Genomic DNA, 15,835 nt, shown 5'->3' with positions numbered 1-15,835 from the left:
CAGGGGAGGACAGTTGAAAACTATGTTGGAAAATACAGTTTGGGATCAAGAAATGAAAGAGACCGAAGGCTTGTCTTATACCAGTACATCATGAATACTTTGTTCAAGAAGAAAATCTGCAGGCCCTGGATATGGTGAGCAACAAAAACGTATAGCAAAACATGAAATTGATTTTATCCTAGCAGGCAGAATGACTAGTTGCTGATTTGAGTGTCATTTCAGATGTCTGTGTACACTCAGATCATGGGCTGGTTAGAACAAAACTCAAAACCCATACCAAATCAGAAGAAGAGATAAGCGTAAGAAGAACCTGCAGGCAGTAGTTCCTACAGTTTAAACAATCTGTCACTTCCAAAATATGGGAAATGAACAAAAGTAAAGACATTGAATCTCTCACCATTTCTCAGTGAAGTTTAACTATTGCAAAGTGGTCACCACAACAAGGAGACAGAACAAGCCCAGAAACTGCCTCAGCTAGCAGATAATTTGCTTTTACCAAGTGGAGCAACATAGCAGCCAAGGGCAACACTGTTTTTAGAGTACAAGCTAATTTGCAAAACATGGAGGAGGATGGAATATTACAATCTGTATCACCTGACAAAAAGCTAAAAAGCTCTTCAGGGGAAAATGAGGCTGCAGAGAGCTTGGTGTGAGAGCCAGCTAAGCCAGACCCTTTTGAGGACTTTTGTAGATGAAACCAGGAATGAGGGCAACAAATGGATGTGAAATGGATTTTATCTGCTAATGTTCCTATAAGAGTCTATTCTCATCACTGGCAATAGTTGAATTACTGCAGTTGGACTCTACAAACTCAGTAGTAAATGTACTATGCGAGGAAGTGGCAGTAGCATTTGGGACCGTGAAGTTGGGAAGAATGGCTGCATCTAGTCAAAGAAGAAATCTGCTGGAGGTAGTAGGCTCATAGATTTAGAGCTAGGGGAGGCCTTACAGGTCATTTAGTCTAACCTCTTTATTTTAGAGACGAAGAAACTGAGGCCCAGAGAAGTGAAAGTCTTGCCCACGATCACACAAATAGTCAATGGCAGAGCTGGTATTTGAACCCAGGCCTTCTTACTCCAAAATCAAGTTCTTTCCACTGTACTGTACTGTCTCAAGGGAATATAATTATTCATTTATCTAACATTTTAAAAATAAATTCCCAAGATGGGGAGATTGCAAAAGAAGGAAAAAGTTTATCGATAATAATTTTATGAACACATGTACGCAAAAGGCAACTGAGAAACACTAACCCCACATGCCTATTTCTCATCTCTGAAATCTTAATCGTTTTAGCATTTGTCAAGAGAATCCTTCATAAAAACATGAGAAGGTATCAGGTAGGCTTTCACAAACAATTTTCCATAGCAAACTACATCTTTATAATCATGTAAGTGACAGGAACATACAGAGGTTATAAAACCTTGCTACGTGTGGTTGGTTTAATCTTCTTTCCCTTTTCCCTTCCTTCCCCCATCAACCCCCCGCTCTCCCCCCCCAAAAAAAGGAAAAGCATTTTACTCAACAAAATAGGTTAAAAGCTCCTCTTAATAGTGAGTTTCCCACACGTGTTAAAAATTAGTTACTCTGTGACATAATTTGACCAAGTATTCTATTGAATATACATTAAGTGAGGTGTAAATAAAAAGTATGCCCAACTAAGGTGTTTGCCAGTATTATGAAAGATTTCCTGCATGGAGTTCAGATGATTCCCTCTCTGGCAAAGTTCTCTGGGGACTCTTCTTTGTGGATGACATACTGATTGTATCTAATCCTGGAAGCCTACAATGGTTCTTCAGTAAAATCTTATCTTTGAAAAGAGAACACATACTGCTCAGATTGACATATAGTTGGATACACATATACTTATGTTTATAAATAGTTGTGGATTTTGAGCTGGATTCACATTTAAATGACAGGAAATCAGGCAGAATTGCAATTAGGAATTTATTCAGTGCTTTCACAAATTCCCCTTTTAATTACCAATATCCTTTTTGTGATGGTAGTTGTAGCTGCAAATCATGACAGTGATGTCAGGAAAATCAGAATTATAGGTGATCCAAAAGACAATGAGATTACATAGTAATGGTAGATGGAAGCACGTTACCATTAGTGACTTGAATACAAGAAGTGAAGTTAAAAGATAATAACAAGGATGTGAATGATCAGACAAGGATATTGGCTAGGCATGTGGCAAGAAATAACAAAGCGAGTGCTTTACTGGTAACCAAGAAGTAATTAAGACGACAGAGGACATTCTCCATTATACTGTATGTATCTTTTTTGGAGGATCTATAGAAAAGTATAGAGAAGAATTACATAGGATTCGGAAGTGGAGAACCCATAGCCTCGAAGCCAAATGTGGCCCTCTAGGTCCTTAAATGTGGACTTTTGACTGAATCCAAACTTCATAGAACAAATCTCCTTAATAAAAGGATTTGTTCTGTAAAGCTTGGACTCAGTCAAAAGGCTGCATCCAAGGACCTAGAAGACCACATGTGGCCTTGAGGCCATAGGATGCCAACCCCTGGTAGGTGGTCTGAAGTGGCACGGTGTGAACTGGTGCAGAAATGAGCAAGATTATTGAAATCCTTGATTTCATCAGAGCTTATTGGTATGTAGTACATTTCTAGCACCCATCTAGTTGAGCTATCTTTTTTTTAAACAGAATTACCTTTTTTGGAATCATGAATTCTATTCTACCAAGTCTATGTGGTGTCTTTGAGGGAGTACTTATCAATAAGATCCCAAGATTTGTTGACTATCCAGAGAATGGATTATCAACAAAATTGGCATATAGACATAGACTTGTATGTAATTATTTCTGACATTCCTGTATCTGGTTTTTTTTTTTTTTGGTATCTGTTCTTTACATGAATACTTCTACTATTCTTTTTGTTATACTTTCTCCTCTTTGTGGCAGTGATTTAGCAAATATTTTTGTGCAGTTTTTTTCCCCTTCTGTATTTTCAGTTTAAAGCCTTTCTGATTAGGTTAGCAAATGCTTAGAGAGATACATTCTTCCTCCTTATATGTAGTACATTTGTGGCTCACAGACTATCTTATCTTTCCTCTCTACATAAGTATTGGTGCAGAAAACAAAACTCCATTTTCTAACACTGTCTTTTTAGATAGCTATTTGTTTCCCGTAACCTCGTTTTTCTTCTAACGGATTTATGTTCAGATAGAAGTGGTGATGATAAAAAGTCAGAAAATTATCTTAGAACTGAAGGAACTCTGAGGGTGCTTTGTCCAAAGAAGACTTAAGAGATATTAATAGCTATCTTGACTGATTTGAAGGGTCATCACAAAGAATGTGAAACAGAAGGCAGAACTAGGACAAATTGGTTTAAGTTACAGAGAGGGAGATTTCAGCTTAATAAACAACTCTTTATATTTTGGGCCATCCGTCTGTAGAATGGACTGCCAAATGAGGTAGTCAGCCTTGTTAGAGGTATTCTAGCAAAGGCTGTAAGATCATCAGTGATGTTGTAGAAGTGATTTTTGTACCGGGTGAGTGGATGAACTAGATCTCTAAAGTCCTAATTCTTAGATTCTGTGATATCCCCATTTTTTGAGATTCCAAAATTAGATTGATTTTAAATAATATTATTTTTTTCTCAGCCATGTCTCTACAAATAAATAGCATGGTTTCTTGAAACGCTATATGTCCACTTTCTTTTTCATAGTTTCCAGTTAATAACTTGTGTGCTTTATGCTCTTTCTGCCCTTCCTAATTCCTGGTTTACTTTCCTGTGATGGTACTTGATTCACATCATTAGTCCTAGCATATTTCAGACTTCTCAACTGTCACCTTTAAAAGTCAGGTAGGTGACTTAAATTTTGGGTATAGGACTTGGGAAATAAGATGTTGCTATGGTATTTTAATAGTATGATGCTTGTATAAAAACCTTAATATTCTTGAGTAAGCCTTGCTCTTTGAGGCCCAGTATCATTTTTGGTGCTTAGTTTTGACTGATGCAAGAAATAATAGAGAGATTGGAGAAAAATGAATGAATTGAGTAAAGGAGGCTGTTCGTTTGAGAAGTAATAGAAAAACAGTTGAAATTGTGATTCAAGAGGCTCGCTATTGCATAACACCTAAAGGAAAGCTACTTATATTTTAGGGCCAAATATCACTTGATTTGCATTAACTAGGGAAAAGAATCTGGAAATGGATTTCATTAGTACCCAAAATAAGTTTAAAACATTTGCAATACCCTTAGAATCACAGTCCTAAAAACTGTTTTCACTTTAACTTTGTATTTTATAATGATGTGCAATCTCAGTTTTTGTGCCTTGAGTTACTGTTAGCAACATTATCTCATTTAATCTTTATTAATCTTGTAAGGAAAATGCATTGTAATAACTTGTAAGGTATTACTGTTGCTTTTGAATCTTCCCTCTCTCAGGGCCTTCCAGGATTGCAGAGTAATTTGGAGGAGATCTAACATTAAGTGTTTTAGCTCTGGTTGATAGCTATACTGGACAAGCCTCATACCACATAGTTTAGGTTCTTCCTTCTCCTGGAAATACATGACTTCGTATTCAATAAGTCACACCTCTTTCTTTTATCACCTTGGCGCAAGCTTTGTTCCTCCCTAAATGTTGATTAACCCTAGATATTCTTAGTTATTATTTATCTTCATTATACATTTTTAACATTTATTAACATAATCCTTACCTCTACTCTGAGAAAAATTTAACTTTATACCATGACTTTTTATCTTGGGTTCTGGGTCGTATCTTTTCTCTTTTGGTAGTAGCTTTAATTTTTCCTCTTTATCGTTTTTTCACCTAATGTCTATTTCATTTCCTAGACAATTAGCCATCAGTACTAAAAAGTGGCCATGTATCTTACCAAGCAAGGATTAGGAAGGAGAACAGAAGAATGGCCTTCACAGTTTCACTTAAAGCTATTATGTGCATTATCAGACCTTGGAGAGAGAGAGAGAGAGAGTTACTGGCAGAACCAGGTTGAAAGATAGGTTTCTGTCTTTGTTCTAGCCACTATGCATGGTAATTCTTGAGGCAAGAAACTGATTATAGGTAATTTTTATTTAAGTGTAGGCAATCCATGGAATGTTTATAGTGCCAGGCAGTTTTTTTTTTAAATTTTAGTTTTTTTTTTCCTGTCATCTGACATCAGGCAATCATCTGCTATTGACAGTCTGTTCAGGGCAATGCAAACAATTAACATCTCCTGTTTCCTTTGAGCACATACACTTAACTGTCTCCCAAGTGGGTATTAGATAATCCTTGGTATTGATTATTGGAATATTGATTGTTGAGGTGATAGTAGTAGTATTTAACCTTTCTAACTCAGTTTAGACTGGGACAAGCTCTTTAGCTACAAAAGGATAAAATGTCCATTAAGTTATAAAGAAGCAAAATTTTTTTCTTTTGGGGAATAATTTTCTTTTAAAGATTCCATTGTAGCTCTATCAAAAGGATTATTCTCATGGTGAAAAAAAATCTTAGGTTTATATTAATTTTGTTTTAAAATACTGTTCTTAAGAGAGTTTCTTGTTCAGATAGTCAGGTGAGACATTGGGAAGGTAGTTGGTTTAATAATATACAACTAGTGCAGAAATGCGAATCTAAATTAATTTTTTACTTTGCTTTTAAGGCAGTATGGGCACTTGGTAATATTGCTGGTGACAATGCAGAATGCAGAGATTTTGTTTTGAATTGTGGAATACTTCCCCCTCTGTTAGAGTAAGTATTTTATTTAAGTTTTTATTATAGCTGAGCTAATGGATTATAAAAGAAAATACATGTTTCTTTAGTAAATTTGTTATTTTAAAAGATGCTTTTAAACTTAGGTGTTTAGGTTCTTTTACAGTTTGAAATGAAGCAAAGAAATGAAAATTATACATTGGTGGCTGTTCTTAATGGTTATTGTTCATAAAGTGAGAAAACTTAGAACATTTGTCTTTGAGTCTTTTGGTTCATCATTGTACTACTTCCATCAGCACAGATTTCCCCTGCTCTTAACTTCTTCCTCCCCTCTCCTCATCTTAGTGATATTTTCATGAGTTGATCCAGCCAAAAAAAAAATGAATTCATTATAATATGTTTGAAATCAATATCTTTAAACTATGGAGCCTCTTGGATATCTGGTTATGAAAGGCGTACTGGAGGTTATGTTCTGCTGGCATATAAATAACCTTGGAGAATCCCAATCCCGTGATGAGACATCCCAGTGCTAGCCATTTTTCTTATGTGATATTGGGAAAAGAGTTTTGGATTTGGACTTGAGATCTGGGTTCAAATCCCAGGTGTGCTTCTTACTACTTGCGTGACCTTGGACAAATCATTTCACTTCTGTGGGCTATAGTTTGCTCATCTGTAAAATGAAGAGATTGGATTAGATTATCTCTAAGGTCACTTCCAACTCCAAATCTGTGATCTTTTCTCTTAGTGACTTTACTGAAATAAAAGTTCTAGATGAAAGACCACACACAAAGAGAAGCTGAAAAGGCTATGGGTTGGAAAAAGAAGATATTTGCCTTGGGGGTGTGATGGAGAAATCCAGAGGAGTACAGCCAGGTGGGAAATGAAAGAGATGTTTGATCAGGGGGCCCTCCTTCAGTGGAGGTTGTGGGAAGAACCCTTCATTCTGCCCTCCAATCAGAGGGGGGGCCCCAGAGATCAGGGGGTCTCATGAAGTGGGAGCTACAGGGCTGAAGTGATTTTCTAGGATGAAGAGGTTCCTTTCTGGAGCAGGATGAGAAGGCCAGAGGAGTACAGCCAAGTAGGAAATGAAGACGAAAAAAAAGTTTATGTTTATATGCCAATTTACAGTTTGTAGATTGCTTTCACATGTGTCATTATTTGATCTCACAGACATGGTGAGATTTGTAGTACAGTTATTATAAATTAGTTAGTATAAGTTGTTATAAATAGCAATTGTTTCTGTTTTGACCAGAAACCTCAAGGGTCTTCCCCTCCCAGATTAATTTTATTTTATTTTTTGACTAGGTAAAAGAGGCTGTTCTTTACCCAAGTTTGACCTAGCTTTAATCACTGAATGGGTGTTGCCTCAGACAGACTGAGACCTAGGAAAGACATTAGCTTAAAGAGGCCAAGACCTCTCACTGCATCTGGGGCCATCTCTATTTGTCCTGATCTGTATCTTGCCACTGGACCCAGATGGCTCTGGAGGAGAGAGTGAGGTTGGTGACTTTGCACAGCCCTCTCTCACTTAAATCCACTTGCAAGTTATGACATCTCCTTTCTGATGTCAATGTCCGCTTTGAAAATGAAGGACAAACAACAATAGCAGTCATTGTAATTCTTATTTTACAGATGAGTTGATGAGATATATTGTGCAACATTCTCCAGGCCACCCAGTTATTAACCAACAGAGGCTAGGACATAAACCCTGATCTTTTGATTTCAAAGCCATACCACACTGCCTAGTTAAATATTTAAATTAAAATGTTGTCATAGACAGTATACTTTTGATTCTTGCAAACATTTTATGTGGAAATCTGAAAACACACAATTTTTATACCTCTCTAAAAATCAGAATTTTATTTACGAACTTGAAGGTATATCTTTTAAGTGATTTAAAAATAATCACATCGAGTTTTATAGAGGATTGTTTTATGTAGTATTATGGGAACAATCTTAATTTCCTGCCAAATGGATTATTTGAAAAGTGAATTTAAGTTGTCCTGTTAAAAACCACTAAACCCACACTACATTTTATTGGAAAGTATTTTAACATTATTTTCTACTTTTCCTGCATAGTGTCATGTGTTTTGTAATCAATGAGCTTAAAAAGCGCCCACTGTGTGGCAGACATCGTATTGAAAGATATATTGGTTTTTTCCTCAACTTAATCTTTTCCTCAACTCAGGTCTTACTGCCTTTTTATAAAGACCCATCTCTCCTTTCTTACTAAAACATTTTCATTGCTTAAAGAAACTAGAATCATTTAGTGGCAGGAAATTAAGATTTCAAGTTGATCAGCAATTTTATTGTTTTCTTCTGTTTAATGGTACAGAATAGGAAGAGAGAATTCTAGGCACCTGACTCTTACAGGTAAATTCATCTATGATCCTTTCTCTGGTCAAGACTCATAGTGTTTTATAGAATGATTAACTGTTTTAATAAGCAAGAAATTCACAAGCTGAGTGCTAAGCTGCATGGTTGACCATAATTGGAATTGGAATTCAAAGAAGGAGAGATCCTTGTAGATTTTCAGGAACTGGCTATCATATACCTTATAGCAGAAACACCATAGGGAAATTATTGTGTAAATAAGACATTTAGGTACATTAAAAGCAATGTAATTGGGTACTTCTTGACATTTTTACTATACTGTAGTAGTTTTTCTGTGATGCTGTGTTGTGCTGTTATTGACTAGGAATTTAACATTAAATGCATTTTTTTATGTGCCTTTATTTGGTATGTACCATTTGTGTTAGATGCTGAAAAATTTTTTGTTAAGATTTCTTGACAGTGGTACAAAAGGTTATATGCCTTTTTATCCTACTTCAAGAAAATCCCATACAAAGAAAATAACTTGTAGAACAAAAGGCATCTTTTAAATTGTAATCTTCAGTCTGTTCATCATAAATTACTTGACAGAATCCAGAAAGTAGAGAATCCTTGTAAAATGAAACAGTAACCACCTTAGGTAAAGGCCAGATGCTTTTCCCTCCTACTCTGTTTGAAGTGTGAGGCATTTGTCATTTGTTTTTTTAAGTTGCTTGGTCCATAGATACTCAGTTTTGCTCTTAATTCCTACAATTTGCAAATTGCCAAATTCAGTTTCCCAGGCCTTTTACCTTCCATTTATCAGGTTTAGAGAAGACAAGCAGACTCTATTTTCCACATGTCAGGTTCAAGTCAAACCAAGTGAAAAAGACATAGGACAGTCTTTTAAATGTCAGTTTCTGTTTTACTTTTTCTTTGCTCTAATTTCTTTAAGACCTTGGCTATGTCTGGATGTTTGTTGTCATGACTAAAGGTAATGTAGTATACTAAACATTCAGTTATCCAGAAATAACAGGATTGATTTAAGTAATTGGCACTTTAGTTCAAATGTGCTTTATGATTTCATTATCAGCCTTTTAAAACCTACACAAATTAGAACTAAAATAATTTTGTGTTTCAGAAAGTCTTGTAAGGTAGTAAGTAAGGATTGTTTCATTCTTTGTACTTATATCCTTACCATCTAGGACAAGAACATACTTGGTAGGCTCTTAATAAATGTTTGTTGATCAGTGATTGAGTCCCTTTCTCAGAAACAATCTAAATTTCCTCCCTTCCAAATGTGTTTGAGAATTATTGTTAAAGGGGACAATTACTTTTTTGCTTTTCTTGCCAGATTACTGACAAATTCAAACAGACTCACAACAACTCGAAATGCTGTATGGGCTCTTTCAAATTTATGTAGAGGCAAAAACCCACCTCCAGACTTCAGCAAGGTATGACTGACTTAGACAAATTGATAAATATTTCTCAGACTTTAAGGGAAAATGTAAGAGATTGAAGGTACTGAACAGGAGTTCCATTCTTATGTTAGAAATAAGGAAATTGAGACTTCAAATGGGGATGTGAATTTCTCAAGATCACAGAGCCAGTGTCAACATTTTGGAGACTAAGATGTTGACTCTTATTCCAGTGCTAGGTCCGTTATCCCTGCTACTTCATACCTGTCCTGATCTGTAATCTTCTGTTCTCATTCTAATTTTTTTTGAAGTGTGTTACCCACATTATACAGTAGAATAACATTGCTGAATATTCTGACATTCTACAAAAGGGCAGCCCCCATGAAGACAGATTTTTTCTGTTCCTTTTCACATTTAAATTTAAGGGAAAATGATATCCTATGAGTTTGAAATTGGTTAGGGGGAGGCTGCAAAGCTGAAAATAATATTTTTCCTCTTAGTACTAGATGTGTATGTAGGACTGGTTTCAAGAGTGAATGATCTGTTTGAGGATTCTTAAAAAATTGCCATGGTGTGTGTGTGTGTTTGTGTGTGTGTTTGTGTGTGTGTGTATGTGTGTTAAAATGTTAGTTTAGAATTTAAATTGCATATAATTACAAGGAGGCGTTAGTCTAATTGTATTCTGCCATGGTTAGACCAATTCTAGAGTATCCTATTGAATTCTAAGCACTGCAGTTTAGGTAAAGACATTAATAATTTGAAGAGTACCCTGATCAAGGCAGTTAGGGTGGTGAAAGGTCTGGAATTAATGACATGAGAATTTGATGAAGGAACCAGGGATGGTTAGCCTGGAAAAGAAATGATGTAGGGGAGCATGTGGTACCTCTCTTTAATGATTGGAAGTTACTTCAGAAGGAAGAGAAGTTAGACATACGCTTGGCTCCAGAGGCTTAAACTGAGAGCAATAATAGGAAATTACAGATACAAATACAGGCTTGATTTGAGAAAAATCTTGGTAATTATGAGAACTATTGAAAAGTAGAATGGGCTACCTCAGCAGGTGGTGAGTTTTTCACCCCCACTCACCCCCTCACCCACTCCCTCTTTCCCCGTGGTCTTTAAGCAAAAGCTAGATGACTACTTATTAGTGATGTTGTGGCAGGGATTCTTTTTCAGCTTGGCTTAGATGGCCACCAAGAACCCTTCTGTCTCTGAAATCCTGTAGTATCAAAGGAATATTTAAACTTTTGGGTCTTTTTTTTTTCCTCTAGGTATCACCTTGCTTAAATGTTCTATCAAGATTGTTGTTTAGCAGCGACCCAGATGTATTAGCAGATGCTTGTTGGGCCCTTTCTTATCTTTCTGATGGACCCAATGACAAAATCCAAGCAGTCATTGACTCTGGAGTCTGTAGAAGATTGGTGGAACTTTTGATGTAAGTATAATTGTATGATTAAAAAATGTATAATTATATATTAAATTTAGCCCTTGCTGTAGTCTAACAATTATAGCTCAAGTTTATGTAGCATTTTGAGATTTACAAAAGGTGCTATGTGTATTATTTAATTTGACCTGTAGAGTAGCCCTATGAGGTAGCTGCTATTTTTTGTCCTTTGTAAAATAAGGAAACAGGCTGAGAGAGATTGTAACCGACTTACGCAACTGATAAATGTTGTGAATTTAAACTCAGGTTTTCTTGATAAATGTAGAGCTCTGTCTGTGGTCTCTAAACATTTTTGATCACATAAACTTGTTAGTAAACATTTTTGAATATGAATAATATTATTAGTGATAATAGATAACATTTAATATATGTATATTAGCTGTATATTATAAAAGAGTTGAAGTAAAAATGAAAAACTTTGAATATTCTTGTTAATACAAAACTATTTCTCCTTAAAACATTAATCTTTTTAGAGTAATTGAGTATGCTTCATATTTTAAAAATCTTGGATCACAACTTTGTGATATAGTTTCAGTTTATTTTGAATACTTGGTTTTAATGACTGTCTTAAGCTGAGAGAGAACACCTCACAAAATGTGTAGATCCAAATGAAAGAAATCCGTTTTTGGACATACTCAATAAAATTTTCATTTTCATTTACTAGTTATGCAAATAATTTGTGGTTCAGTCTTTAAAGTCATGTCCAACTCTTGATGTACCCATTTGTGATTTTCTTGGCAAAGATACTGGAGTGGTTTGCTATTTCTCCAGCTTATTTTACAGATGAGGAAACTGGGGCAAACAGGTGATTTACTCAGTGTTAGATACACAGCTAGAAACAGAAGATTCCAACTCGGCTATTCCTGACTCCCAGCTCTATATGCTGTTCCACCTCAGTGACTGTGTTAGTACCATATTGTGGAGGGCTTAAAATGTTAGGCAGAAGAGTTTGAACTTTTATTTTGTAAGACAGTAGATAACCCTTGAAGTTTGAATGATGAGACCTGGGCAGGGATTCTTTAAGGAAGCTGTTGGTAAATTTTCTAAGAAAATTGTTGAAATAGATTCAAAGATTAATTGAAGTTGTGTTATAAAAGTGCCGTTGTTAATTGTGAGTGGAAGCCCCTAGCCTTTCCTTCCACTGACATTCTGCTCAATCCCAACCCTGCTCCCCCCCCCCCCCCCAAATAAAAAGACTACCTGGCATCTAATACTGCCTTTACTTTGACTCTTGCCCTTTAGCTCCCTTCTACCAGGCAACCCAGCCCAGGACCAGAACCCCAAAATCAGAGCTGGAGCACTGGCAGAGCTGACTTTTTTTTTGACAAAGCTAACCCAATTCAGTTGAGACTTCTTTTGTAATATTTCCAGCATTTTTTGTCAGATAGAGAGTCCTTGGCCCAGTAATTTTTGTCTAGGCTTATTAAACCCTGTTACTATGTTCTGTTGTTTCTGCGTCTTGTGTACCGTATCTGCTCCATTGATCGGCTTTTCTCTTTTTTAACCAGTTTGAATACATTTGATGATTACTGCTTTGTGGTATAGTTTGAGATCTGGTACTGCCAACTAAACCTGCTCTTCATCCTCTACATGACCTCTGGTCACTGCATATATCTTCTGTCATCACCTTTCATTCACTAATTATCAGTCTTTTAACTACTGGTTCCTTCCCTCATCTTTGTTAACCTCTCTCTCTGCAGTGTTTGGCACTGTTGACCACCTGCTCCTCAGTACTCTTTTTCCTGGGCTTTTGTGACGTGACATTTCTCTCTTCTGGTCCTCCTATCTGACTAGAGCCTCAGGACTTTCCTTTGCTGAATTATGCATGTCCTGCCCCCCTAGTGAATAGGGATGCCCTCTAATCCCTCTGTCTTTGAGTGCCAGGTTGATAAATCTGACCACGTCATTCTACTCAACAGATCCAGTGGTTCATTATTTCCTCTAGGATTAAGTAAAAAACTCCTTGTTTGACACTTAAAGCCGGTTACAGGCTAGCTCTAGTCTATCTTTCCAGACTGATTGCATATTATTCCCCCTTCCAGGGGGAACTTCCAGGTTTCTGTTCTGTAGGTTCCTACAGTTCCGTACCTGGCATGCTCTTTTTTCATAATCTTCCCCATATAATCCCTAAATCCCTTTTAGGCTCAAAGTGCCTCCTTCTACAGGAGACCGTTCCCCTAGTTACTAATACTTTACCCTGGCCTCCAAATTGCTGTATTCACTTAGTATATAATTTCTGTTTATCCATGTACATGTTATTTGCCCCCACTAGAACGTAAGCTTCTTAAGAGCATGATCTGTTTTTATTTTGTCTTTCTAGCCCTATCTCCTAAGTCAGTGAATGGCAGGTAGTAGGCACTTGAGTCTTGTAAGAGTGGAGACATGGGGTAGAAGTGGGATATTTGTTTAAGACAAGGTTCTTACCCTTCTTTTAAGGGATTTTCATCCAGGTTAAAGGATTGTTATATCATTTACCTACCAAAGCATGGATTTCTATGTATTGGAAATAATAAAGTATTAATGGATTACAGCTGTCAAACATTGTTAGTATTTACTTTTTAAGAGAGAGAAACAGTTCTTGCTTAGAGAGGAAAATAAAACCTTTTATGTAGCTTTATTTCAGAAATGTATAACTGGTCTGTCTTGTTATAAGTATACAAATTAGTTTTTTTATTGTCTTCAGGCACAATGATTATAAAGTGGTGTCACCTGCATTAAGAGCTGTTGGTAATATTGTGACAGGTGATGATATTCAAACACAGGTGAGTTCAGACTTCAATGAGATAAGTCTATTTAAATGGCAGTAGATGTATACTTGAATGTATTACAAATTATAGAGTTACTTGTTTTATACTGATGTTTCCTTCAAGCATATCCTGTCAATAATCTTTCCATGTGTAAATAGATGTACTCTTGGTGACATGATTATGTAAAAGTATTATGTTTTGGAGTTACATAGAGATACAGGACACTGTCCCAGTCCTCATGGGAAGGAACATTTATGGGAGAAGGTGTATACACACACAGTATCAGCATTACAAAATATAAATGTATCACTGCATATGAATTGAATGTGTTTTATCTGGCCAGTTAGATCTATAGTAGTTCAGCAAAGGAAAACCATCAGGGGCTGGAGAGATTGGGAAACATTTTGTGCTAGAGCTAGGACTTAATTTGGACCTTGTAGGAAAAGTGTCTTGTCTGAGATTGCAATAGGTAGTAAGTAGCAAAGGTGAGATTTGAACCTAGGTTTTCTGATTCCAGAGTCAATGCTACTACCTCACCTCTTCTATGCTGCCTGTAACAACAATGCTGCTTGCAGATGCTGTGGACGTATAAGGCCAATAACACCAGTACATAGGAGGGCTGCTAGTACAGATTCTTTGATCTGCTTTTCTAAGGAAAGCAACCTTAAGGGGTTTACAATCTCACTTTAATTAAACATACATATATCTATAATTCACTTAGTGTAGGGGGAAAAAGTCAGCACCCTGAACTTCAGAGAAAACACAAACAGAAATTACAAGCAGAAATTATATAAACAGAGCAAATAGCACAAATCAGCAGACAAGGCTTCTGACTGTCTGTCCATAGCAATACCTTCATGGTTATCAGAGAGAGAAGCACCAACATCTGGGTTTTCAAAGCGGGAGTGGGGGTGGTCCTTAACGGTTACCCAGAATCTTGTCTGGCAAAATCATAGGAACATTCTTCCAATGAGTGAGCCCCCAAAATCAAAATGCTGACCTCAGAGTATATATACACTTCTTCAGGGTCAGAGGGCATCACAACCATGTGATTCAAACTCATGTGACTTAGGTTTTCTTGTGACTTAAGCAGGTGATCAAAGACTCTTGATTTAATGTAAAGACTCAGTCAAAGGCACTTGATTGCCTTAGTGCTGAGAAGCGCTCCAAAAGAAAAAACAGCCAAAAGTCCCACTTTGCTTGCCATTACACTGCCTCAGTGGTTTTGAATCACAAGTCTTAGAGCAGCAGTAGCAAGGGGAAAGAAAGCATGTAGATTGTTAGTCCCATTGTTAGAATATTGTGAATACTTCTGCTTTTATCTCCCAAGTAGAGTCTTCTCAGTTATTAAAGCAGAAGAGGGAAGGGTAGAGGCTTATGGCAGATAACTATCAGACCTTCTCCAAATCTGAGACTCTTCCAAAGACCTTTGATGATCAGAATTTTTTGTCTCAACAAGAAATTGATAATTAGCATTGGAAGCATGTTATATGTCCTGTTCCCCTTCACCCCCATCCTCTTTAGACATTTCTTTGAAAACTTAAAAATTCATATAACGCCTTATTTACCTATCCAAAGTAACAATTGCCAGTCTAATTTTCAAGTGGAAAATATTCTCATTGGTTTTAACTTATATAACTTATTTATTACTCCCCCAAATTTGCTTGTAAATATTTGTATTTTAAAGATTTGATTTTTATAGGTAATTCTGAATTGTTCTGCATTACCCTGCCTCTTACACTTACTTAGTAGTCCAAAAGAATCTATAAGAAAAGAGGCTTGCTGGACTGTGTCTAACATCACTGCAGGAAATAGAGCACAGATTCAGGTAAGTATCTTTCTGATTGATATTTAGATATCTCTTTACTTTTTTTATTACCTTAAAGGAAATGCTTATGCTACAGGTCAAAACTGTATATATATATCTCTGTATAGTATAAATGGTGCTTACAGCCCTAGAGGACAGCTGAGTCTTTGGAATAATAGTAGATGAATTAAAATTTCAAGACACCAAGAATTTAGTTTAAGTTCCTTGTAGTCCAATGATAATGATTTACTTATATCTGTTGTATTTCATTGAAATACATTCATCATGCTAAATGTTAGCTGCAGTTGCTTACTTTTAAAGTGATTGTGCAGTTGTTCCATTTCCTCCCAGTGTAAATGAGATTGTTTTAAGTATATCATTATTCCCATTGATTTTCTTATTTTGAAATGGACAGTTGTAGGCCGAGTTTATC

The 15,835-nt window shown here is 36.2% G+C and overlaps 1 protein-coding gene across 1 annotated transcript in view; it reads left to right on the top strand.

Annotated features, from left to right (window-relative positions):
• KPNA5 (karyopherin subunit alpha 5) overlaps nucleotides 1-15,835 on the top strand; it is a 51,636-nt gene that overhangs the window by 27,143 nt on the left and 8,658 nt on the right. Inside the window, exons 7-11 of the mRNA XM_036767535.1 lie at nucleotides 5,627-5,715; nucleotides 9,341-9,440; nucleotides 10,676-10,839; nucleotides 13,532-13,610; nucleotides 15,298-15,423. Of these exons, the coding sequence (XP_036623430.1) occupies nucleotides 5,627-5,715; nucleotides 9,341-9,440; nucleotides 10,676-10,839; nucleotides 13,532-13,610; nucleotides 15,298-15,423 (558 nt within the window). The remainder of the gene's footprint in view (nucleotides 1-5,626; nucleotides 5,716-9,340; nucleotides 9,441-10,675; nucleotides 10,840-13,531; nucleotides 13,611-15,297; nucleotides 15,424-15,835) is intronic.

The sequence above is a fragment of the Trichosurus vulpecula genome, chromosome 7 (assembly GCF_011100635.1).
Source record: "Trichosurus vulpecula isolate mTriVul1 chromosome 7, mTriVul1.pri, whole genome shotgun sequence".
In the NCBI taxonomy this organism is placed as follows: domain Eukaryota; kingdom Metazoa; phylum Chordata; class Mammalia; order Diprotodontia; family Phalangeridae; genus Trichosurus; species Trichosurus vulpecula.
Note: the sequence above shows the minus strand (reverse complement) of the source record. Positions and strands in the feature narration are given on the sequence as shown.